This window comes from Pyxicephalus adspersus, chromosome 10, assembly GCF_032062135.1.
Source record: "Pyxicephalus adspersus chromosome 10, UCB_Pads_2.0, whole genome shotgun sequence".
In the NCBI taxonomy this organism is placed as follows: domain Eukaryota; kingdom Metazoa; phylum Chordata; class Amphibia; order Anura; family Pyxicephalidae; genus Pyxicephalus; species Pyxicephalus adspersus.
Genome location: NC_092867.1, coordinates 41,307,936 through 41,318,542, shown reverse-complemented (window position 1 = coordinate 41,318,542; position 10,607 = coordinate 41,307,936). Strand labels below are relative to the sequence as shown.

General features: G+C 36.3%; 1 protein-coding gene across 1 annotated transcript in view; it reads left to right on the top strand.

The window, feature by feature from the left end:
- LOC140340091 (glutamate dehydrogenase, mitochondrial) overlaps nt 1–7,815 on the top strand; it is a 13,285-nt gene extending 5,470 nt beyond the window's left edge. The window contains exons 4-13 of the mRNA XM_072425099.1: nt 807–870; nt 1,799–1,893; nt 2,099–2,278; nt 2,779–2,916; nt 4,151–4,288; nt 4,389–4,469; nt 4,932–5,055; nt 5,133–5,224; nt 6,286–6,348; nt 6,534–7,815. Coding sequence (XP_072281200.1) covers nt 807–870; nt 1,799–1,893; nt 2,099–2,278; nt 2,779–2,916; nt 4,151–4,288; nt 4,389–4,469; nt 4,932–5,055; nt 5,133–5,224; nt 6,286–6,348; nt 6,534–6,653 — 1,095 coding nt within the window. The 3' untranslated portion in view covers nt 6,654–7,815. The remainder of the gene's footprint in view (nt 1–806; nt 871–1,798; nt 1,894–2,098; nt 2,279–2,778; nt 2,917–4,150; nt 4,289–4,388; nt 4,470–4,931; nt 5,056–5,132; nt 5,225–6,285; nt 6,349–6,533) is intronic.
- The last annotated feature ends 2,792 nt before the right edge of the window (nt 7,816–10,607 follow it).

The window sequence follows — 10,607 nt, the reverse complement described above, 5'->3', positions numbered from 1 at the left end:
TTTTTTTTTTTTTTTTTTTTTTTTTTTTTTTTATGTTCATTCACCTGTCCTCCCTCTGGCGTGAGTGCATCCATCTTTTTACATTTATTTCCTGTAGTCAGATCTTCAGCCATTTTACTTGGCCAGCCCCGGATGCTGTAACACCTGCACATGGGTGTTCATTCAATCCGAGCTACCCCGGGAGGTTACCTGGCATATCATAGCATCCTGCGCAGCTTGGTGTGTTTAGAAAAGATGGTTGCGAACAGGCAGATGAGCATGTTAAGTTACAGAAGGGACATTGCAGTTTTGTAATGATTTAGTTCTGGATTACCAAGACACTGGTCACTTAATTCTAGAGTTTTGACTGCACTAAAGCTGACATTTCCCTTACTAGCATTATTCTAGAAAGATTCATTTGTTAGGGTACATAGTGTGCCAGTCTGAACTTCAATTTAAAAGTATCTAAGATTAAAATAGCACATGTATTTTAGCTGAGAAATTAAAAGCATAACTCCTGAAAATATCTGAGAGGTGTTAACATTTACAAGAACATCCAGAATTTAGCAGATTCCAGAATACTGTAAGACAGAGACCTTTTTTCAATACTTTTTTTTTGGATATCTCAAATGACCAAGAGAAAAAAATGTAATGTGATACAGATCATCATCTGTTGCTGTAAGTTTTACCAATGAGAACTGGCAGCAGCTTTACAGTTTTATCTGTTAAGGACTTTCAAATAGGTAATACATTTAGGTCTATAGGAATGCTGTCCTAAACTATGCAAATGCAGTGGTAACAATACAAATGTTTTCTTGCTATTACAGGATGCAGAACTTGAAAAGATTACCAGAAGGTTTACTATAGAACTAGCAAAGAAGGGATTTATTGGTAAGTTATATATCTGCATACTGGCTTCTACCAACTGGTCCTGTTGTGTAGACATATTGATATTTTTTCTACAGACCTTTTCTGCACAAGAACAGTTAATTATATACCTAACATTTGAAAAGTGTTTTTCCCTTATTCTGTGAAGGCAAAGTGATGGATTCACTTAAAACAACCTTTGGCATATACCTGTACTCCCAGTTCTCCCTAGTTACTTTTGCTGACCTATGCTACAAGCGTCATGTGGAGGTTCATTACACACAACTATGGGAGCTATGGAAGACCATGAACACACATTTCACAAATTGTTGATTTTCCTGTAGACTTCAGGGAATGTTGGAATTAACCGAGCAGCATTTAGCGGTGGTGAAAACAGGAGAGGCAATAATATATTGTCTTTTCCAGGCCGAAGTCAATTATAATCATTACAGATTAGCCTTAACTGTGCCCTCCACATAATCCTTCTGCTTTTTGGTTCCACAATTCTCCATTTAACTGATGGGATCAAAAACCAGGAACTCCTAAGTAGATTTGTTTTTTTGTTTTTATGTTTTTTGTTTTTATGTTTAAACTGAAATGGATTGCTCAGCTTGTGTAAAAATAAAGTGAGAATATACAGTAAAAATTGCCATAATAACCAGTGGTGGTGTGTTCTGACTTTTGTTTAAATTCATGCTGCTTTTCTGACCACACAAGTTGAGAATGTACAATGTTGAATTAAAAGCATCTTAAAGATTTCTACTTAGTCTGATGCCTAGGTACATGAACCCGTCTGCAATATTTTGGCAGGCAGATTAGAAAATCAATGGTATAACTTTGATAAACATTGTAAATTATTGTGGTGTATTTCTATTATATGCCCATTTGTCTCTAAATCAAGGAAAATAAGATGTAGATTATTTATTGTTTATTTATTGATTCTGCTCCACAGGACCAGGTATTGATGTCCCTGCCCCAGACATGAGCACAGGAGAGAGGGAGATGTCTTGGATCGCAGACACATATGCCAACACAATTGGACACACTGTAAGTTAGGGTTGGGTTTTGTGGTGGGGAATGGGGGCTCAGATTAGTCTGTTTTGTCTCCGATATTTATTCTCTGACATTAATAAGAGGTTATGGATAAAATTATGAAATATTGTTGGAAAAATCATATAAAAAAGTATGCTTATTGTTGTGAAATGTGCTTTTTAACCGAGGCGGGTGTATTTTTTTTTTTTTTTTTTTTTAGGATATCAATGCACATGCTTGTGTCACAGGGAAGCCTATCAGCCAGGGTGGCATCCATGGACGTGTTTCTGCAACTGGCCGAGGTGTATTCCATGGCATTGAGAACTTCATTAACGAGGCCTCATACATGAGCCAGCTGGGAATGACTCCTGGGTTTGGCGATAAAACGTTTGTTATTCAGGTAATTTTTTTTCTAGTGAAGATTACATTGGTGGCACCCTTAGTTTGATTTGAGGTTGTGTGTTGTATATAGAGAACATAAATATGTACCTAACATACTTTTAAAGACCAGATGATGGTTTGGGTTGCTCCATGTTGTATCTTGTGTTCCGAGTATGGTACAATAGAACACAGTGGAGCAAATAATTTGTACAGGTAGTCCCCGAGTTAAGGACATCCGTGTGGTACTTTGGTACCTAGGAGGCACAAAGCATTGTGGGTGTGCTGAAAGGATTTCTCACACAATTTCAAAAAATGTGCGGTATGCTGCAGGGCTTTTGCAATGCTGAGGAAACCTCAATATAACTGTTGGTAAACAAAAGATTTAAGCATTGTAATGCTAAACATTTATAAGTAAACCTTGTTTACAACTGTCTTTTGTGTCATTCTGCATGTTTTAATTTTCAACCCATGTAATGCATATCTTTATGTTTTTAATTGTTTGTTTTTTTCCCATCACAGGGATTCGGTAATGTAGGTCTACATTCTATGCGTTACCTTCATCGTTTTGGTGCAAAATGTGTTGGCATTGGTGAAATAGACGGGACAATCTGGAATCCTGATGGTATTGATCCAAAAGAACTTGAGGATTACAAGTTGGTGAGTAATTTTTCATGAAATGTTTTGCTGCTGTGTGTTAATCTCTTCTGCCAGAAAGGCTTTTTTTATCCTAATTTGTCTTGGCTGTTACCCCCAAATAAGCTAAAAAAAAAGCATATATTTGTTATCTATATTGACAAATTCCATAGCAGATCTTTTTTCAGGGAGAGATTAGAGGTAGGAGTGCAGAGTATGCCCCCGCCCCCTTACAAATACTGGACTCTATTGTGTAATGCTAACCATCTTTAGTGGCAGAGGGGACTGCAGGGCTGAGGAGTTGGAAGCAATATTTGGGTACCTGTAGTCTGCAAAACATTTTCTCATTCTGATTCCACAGCCCTAGAGGGAAAGCTAGTATCCTTAAGTTAAGGTGAACTTTAAAGTGCTTGTTTACTTTGCACACTTTTGCTGCAGTGTGCAGTATACTACCCATGTGCTCACTGTGTGTAAATTGCAATGTGATAAGTAACAAACTGCACAGTACTGGCTTTGGTTCTACAAGAGGTCTATCAAAGACTGTTGCACATACATATTTACAGTCTATGTTTACTAAAATATAATAAAATTTATAATAAAATAAAATAAAATCATGCTAACTAAAAGGTGCCCATTTTGGCTGTACTATATGGTGCATTCTTCAACTAACCCAATTTTGTACTATATAGCATAGTCTGTAACACTTGGTACATTAACTTATATAGAGGTTATTTTTATTTTGTTCAATTAGTACGCATATGCTAGTATTGTGTATATCTTGTGCTGGCAATAAAAATGGCACAGAGCCAAGTGAAAAGTGTGCCGTTTGCCACAAGGTGCTGCTGGTTTCAAATGTTTTTTTTTCTGTTGAGCCATTGGGTCTAATTTATTAAAGCTTCCAAAGACTTAAGTAGATAGTCTGTCATGGGTGACCCTGGGAGATCAGCCAACCTGGACTGGATTTAGTCCAAAACCTAAAGCATTTGCCTAATATTAGCAAATTATTTTAATCCATTCCAGGTTCGCTGGATTCCCAGTTTTCCCCACATTAGTCTACTCCAGTCTTGGAGAGCTTTATTAAATTGTCCCCTTTTGTGTCCACATCTGGAGAAACTAAACCTTTGAGCTTTCAGCTAAAAGTATATGTATTTTGGATATGTTTTTAAATAAAAAGTGGCTTACCTGATACTTTTTTTTTTTTTTGTTTGTTTTTTTACAATGTCTTATGTGTTTTTTATGTTTCAAATTCCTTTAACAGCAACATGGAACAATCGTTGGATTCCCCAAGGCTCAGGCTTATGATGGAAGCATCTTGGAGGCTGACTGTGATATCCTAATTCCAGCAGCCAGTGAGAAACAGCTAACGAAATCTAATGCACACAAAATCAAGGCAAAGGTATAGGAAATATCACCGGCTTTCACAATTAAAAAAACAAAACAAAAAAAAACAACTTTTTTGTGTACAATTTTACCATTGTATTGCAATTTTATTTTAGATAATTGCTGAAGGAGCCAACGGTCCCACAACCCCAGAAGCTGACAAAATTTTCCTTGAGAGAAATATAATGGTCATTCCAGTAAGTAATGCTTTAAATACGTTTCTATTTTAAATCCTTTATCAAATTGTTGTTCAGAAATTTAAAGTTGAACTAAAGAAGTAAACAAATTGCATTCAGGCTGGCCTTTATTGTAGGAAGGAACAGGTGATGTCCCTTTCTGCAATAAAGACTTTTACCTTCCTGATTGCTCACTCGAGCTGTTTGCCGCCACTGAATAAACTTCTACCTGTCTGAGCGGTAGTTACATCATCCTGTCCGAAAATCCCAGTAAGAAAGACAATGGGGGCACCCTGTGATGGAATGGGAGTGTAAAGGTTTAGTTCTGCAAGAGGCTGCTGCCATATACCTTGAAAAATTGAGCAGTGTGTAATTGTATATTAAAGCATTTTAGGAACTTCTTTCTCTATTGCTCCCGTTTTTTTTTCCCCACGTAAAAGATTTTAACTTTGTCCTGACCACACAAACATTTTGTTTTTGCAGGACCTGTATTTGAATGCTGGTGGTGTAACAGTGTCTTATTTTGAGTGGCTGAAGAACCTTAATCATGTGAGCTACGGTCGTTTAACCTTCAAATATGAGCGGGACTCAAACTATCATTTACTCAGTAAGTATAAATAGTCATAAATTGGTAATTTTCTCTATTCCCTAGATTAGTCCACTAAATTCTTCTTTTATTTATAGTGTCTGTCCAGGAGAGCTTGGAGAGGAAGTTTGGAAAACATGGCGGATCTATTCCAGTGGTGCCAACAGCCGAGTTCCAGGCTAGGATATCTGTATGTCGATTCTTTAGTACCTTGGTGTTTTTTTATGTGTAATGTTGTTTGTAGCCATTGATTGCATGATATCTACACATCAACCACCAAAAGCAAATACTTGTTTTAGGGCTGGCATACATAGTTTAAACTCAGATGAAAGTTAGCTGCTCTAAAATGTTTCAAAATGTGAGTTTAGGGCCAGTTTGGAAAGCATTTGATTACCTTAAATGTTGGTAAATGACTAAATATTGCAGTTTCTTCAGATTTGGTATTAGCTTTTCCAAACTGATGTTACACAAAAAAAAACAAAAAACAAATTGCTGTACTTACTACCCCTAGGTACAATAAGGTGATAGAAAATTTGTTAAATTCTCAGGGGGAAAAAAAAAATCTTTGCAAAAGAGGTCCTTGTGCCTGAGGAGTCTTATTGGTTCTGGTCTGCTTTAGTGCTTGTTGTAAAGATCTGAGAGTGGGATTCCTTAAATAGTTTGGTATGAGATCATGGTCTTTGATTTTGCCTCTACGTGCTCTTTGTAGTTTGTTCAGAATCATATATGCATCTGTGTTTTGGGTATCTTCAGTTTGCCCATCCCTTTGATGCAGGTAGATTCCTTTAATAATATTTAAGTTCAGAGATCATTCATCATTCAGATCAATGTTTCTCAACCGGGGTTCCACCAGAGGTTGCCTGGGGTTACTTTGAGCAATGAGTAGTTTGTTACCCTCAGGTCAGTTTAATTTACACCAATAATCATTTTGGCTATCTGAAAGGGTGACATTTCTTCTTAATGACCTCCAATAAAAAGAGAAATTCTTCCCACTGACCACCACACTAATGTACTTTGAGTTGTGGATATAGTAATTATAGCAGGGGTTCCCTGGAGACCTTAAAATGTATTTCAATAAGTTCCCCCATGTAAAAAAAAAAAAAAAAAAAAGCTTGAGAAACCCTGATCTAGATAGATGGTCTTATTAAAAATTTTGTTAATAGGCTGGCAAGACTATTCTGCATTTATTATTTAGGGAGCCACTGATAATTCTTACTTACCAAGGTATTTTGATGTCTGCTTTGTTTACAGGGTGCTTCTGAAAAAGATATTGTTCACTCTGGCTTGGCATATACTATGGAAAGATCAGCAAGAGTAAGTATGCATGTTAATTGATAATATGGATATTTTTCTTTGGGGGGCGTGGCAAAGTTCTAGACTTTGGGAGGTGAATCTAGATTTGTATCCAAAGCTTGTTGTTCAGCATTGAATTACCTTATGTTTAATATGTGACCTGAAGATCTGTATTGTGCTTAACCATCTGTACTCTTCTATTTCAGCAAATCATGCGCACTGCAATGAAGTACAACTTGGGCTTGGACCTGAGAACTGCTGCCTATGTAAATGCCATTGAGAAAGTGTTCAAGGTCTACAATGAGGCTGGTCTGACCTTCACATAAATATCAGAACATGCTGGATTGTAGTTTTTCACTCTTTTTAAAACAAAACAAAAAAAAAACATCTTGTTTAAGTTTACATATAACCACAAGACTTCAATTGTTCTCTTCCTCATGCCTCTCAGAGGACTTGCTTTTGAATGCTTCCGTCCATATCTTTTCTATTTTAATGTTACACCATTGGTGTATACAGAGTCCTAAAAGCGTAGGAACATAATGTGAGTATCACATTTAGTGGCCTTGCAGATACCTTGACACAAGCAGGTGTTCTGGTTGTGCGTGCTCTGGGCATCCATTTTATTTTTAAGCGTGAGCATGGCAGCAGTTTAGAATACAGCTAACCCATACTTCCTTCACGTCTAACACTTTCTCCAATTGAAATGTAGTAAAATTATGATGTGGTTCAGTTAGATATCTTAGCCCAAACCTTTTCATTGTAACATACACTATTCAGAGCATCATGATACCAGAGGCAGAGATCAATGACACAACCTGTCTTTGCCAGGATGAGTCTGTTTTTTTTTAAGTACTCTTTTTCAGGGAAGACTTTCCATCAATGCACTTGTTGAGTAGAGTGAGGTAGGCCCTGCTTAGCATGGTTTTGGGAGAGTCTATTATTGGTTTGCACATTGACCTGGCCACCTTTATTTTTAAAACCGGTTGCTGCTGAAATAGATTTTTTCCCCCCTTTCTTGTTTAAGACCTAGTCAGAATTTCTTCCTGTATATAATAGTCGTTGTCGCACAAACTCAACATAATGCATAGTTTTTTCTTTTTTTAATAACCTTGGGCTGTATGCAAAAAGGTTTATGCCATAGTTACTGCTCGCACATCTTGACCTGCAGTGTGCTCATTTTTTCACAAAGTTTTTTTTAATATTTTATCTAAATTTGTTTTTAAAAAAAATTAAAATATTTAGTCTGGTTGCTCTGAGCAATTTTATTTTGTTAGTAACTCATGGATTATATTCTTCCACAAGCTTACATACCATCTGCCTAAACATAATGTTCTCTAGATAAGTGTTTTTTTTTTTTTTAACTACTTAAAGGCCTTGCATTGAAACAAAGGATTTCTACATTGTTCTGCCACTGTAGTTCCAAAGATGTTTGTCACAGAACATAGAATTTTGATCAAATACTGTAAATTAAAGTCCTCCTTTACAAAATGAGTTTGTGTTTTAATGGTATCTACGCTTTTATCTGAACTTTGTGTGTGTAAGAGGGGATGGCGGTATTTGTTTTTCATAATACAATAGCTTAAAATTTTGATTCTTCATTTACAAAATGGTATTGGCTGACAGAAGTAGGCATTCCTGGCCCAAACTGTTACACTACACTGGCAATATTGATGCCTCACAACTTGTGTGAAACTAAAATGAACTATTATTATTATTAAACAGGATTTATATAGCGCCAACATATTACGCAGCGCTGTACATTAAATAGGGACTAGGGTAGAAGTGTGTATGTAGCCAAAATGCAATTTGCTAATGTATTAAGTGTTTGCTTCCTAATTGGACAGGTTTGCTTTAATGTCTCCATCACCAGCAGTGTATAGTAACCTTACCTTAATTTCCCTGCTAATGATTGGGTGCCAGAAGCAAAGAAAATGGCAGGTGTGAAGGAGCTTACAATTTAGGAGTTCAAAAATTGAGTGTTGTCCAAGGTAACTACAGGACTTTCTGTAATTTTGTCCTCTGCTACCTGAAGTAAAAAGAATTTGCTTCTGGGGATGGCGTGGGAACCTGTGTGTGTGTTTTTTTTTTTTTTTTTTTTTTTTTTTTTTTTTTTTTTTTTTTTTGCCCTGTAAAAATCAGACATGCTTTATTTCCTTCCCTACTTACTTATCATAGATTTAGCTGAAGGCCATTAAAAAAAACAACCTTAACAAATATGAAGGATGGTTGTTCTAGTCCACTTCCAAGCAAGGTAATATCATATCTTCTGAAGTGTTGCTATATAGTGTACTTTGAAGAATGTGTAATTTTAAACAGATCTAAAATTGGTTACTGAAAAGTGATCATCATAAGTGTCAGAAAACAGTGCTGGAGTTGCGCTTCTGCTCCCTCTAAACTTTGATCCGCATGTATTTTATGAACGGCCTTTCACAGTAGGAAGCAGAAACATGAGAACAGCAATGGTTTAAGAAAAAAAGTACTAAAAAAACAAAGCATTGCCAAGAATGCCTACTTTTGAGGTAAAATCGCATTAATTCTTCAGAACACATTTCCAGCTGCAGTGATATGAGTTTTTAATTTAGGGTGATATTCAAAAACTTGTACAAGTCCTTATAAAGGGTTACTGAGTTCTGATGGTGAAATTTATTGTGGGTCTTGATTTTATTCGGGAGTTTGTTGAACTTCTTTCTGACTGCATCCTGCCAGACCAGTTTGTGAACTTCAGCTTCCTTTAAAGATGTATTGTCAAGCTGTTGACAACCTACTTGTTCATGTAGTTTTTTTTTTTTCTTCATGGGATAAATGAAATGGTTACACCTATACCCAAATGGAGGCAAATATGTGGATCAACAACCTCTAACTCAGTCTGTAAATATTGAAATGGCGCAGTGCACATGGTAAAAAGCACACATGTGAGTCTGGGGACAACTTGCCATCAACAAGGATGCTAGGTAGAGTAGAAAATTTTCCAACCACAATACCTGGAGCAGGAAGGCATCATTACTCGATACATTTTAACAGGTCAGTATTTCACCTGTTTGGCCAATAGTCATAAACCACAGGCCAACTACAGTTTACCTTGGTCCTTTGTAGTTTGGTTTAAGTGATTACCTTAATATGACAAGTAGTGTTGTGAGCGATCTGATATTGTTAAAATTTTTTGCTTCAAAAGATACTGTACGATATAGAAGTAGTAAGTATCTCGAAAGCTTTCTGTTTCTTCAGGCCACAGTATACCTAGTAGTAGCTGAACATTTCACTGGACCTGTTCTTGTGACCTTTAAAGGTCTAGTAGAATTTACAAATGGACACACAGAAAAGATTTCCATACTTAAATACAAAACCTGTATTTAATAAAGATTTAATATGGCAGTAACATGTTTATAGTATGACATGATCATTTCTTCCATGCGCTGGGGAGTGTGGTTTTAACTTGCCCGCTTACTTGGTCACAGGTATTCTGAGCAGCTTGACATCCCTGGTCGATTACTGTGGAAGAAATATATATATTCAAAAAACATAATCCATCTAGTATTTATCTTTCCTTAAACTCATTCCAGTACTTGGATCCTGTATCGAAATTGAGAATTTTAGGACATAACCTTCATTTTTCTATCTTGGAGTTGATTCAATAGAATCTCTAAATGCAGTGGGAGATCCAGACTGGGTTTTTCATAAATGCAAATTTTTACTTTTGCAGAAAAATGATTTAAGGCCAAAATCCTTATTTTATGATTCATAAATTGCCTATGACACTGTTTTGAAGACATAGTAGCTTTTTTAAGGCTCCAGGTTGATTTTGGTAACAGTATCAGGATCAGTGCCTTCAAGTTGAAAGGAGGACAGGGTAAACTCTTCTGTTAAGTTTATGAAGCATTTTAGTACATATCTCATGGGAGAAATAGTTGAGTAAATAATTTGTATGCTCATCAGCACATATGATGATGATGCCAATGCTGAAAGGCAACTACACTCGATCCAGGCATTGGAAGCTATTAACTCCACCAGAAGTTAAAATATTTTTCACTCCCACTGCAAATGTGTATGTTAAAAAAAAAAAAAAAAAAAAAATCAAACGTGCTGCTGCAAATTCATTCATTGCACAAAATCAGACCCCTTAATGAACCATCTGGGGAAAAAATGCTGACTTTTATGTATCCAAAAAAAGTCCCATCTTTGTAGATCTGTCCATGTGATCTTTAGACAATTTATTCCCAGCAAGCACCAGTATGGGGTAAAACCTTTAAGGCTTTGCAAAAATCTATGCAAATCTATGAGGT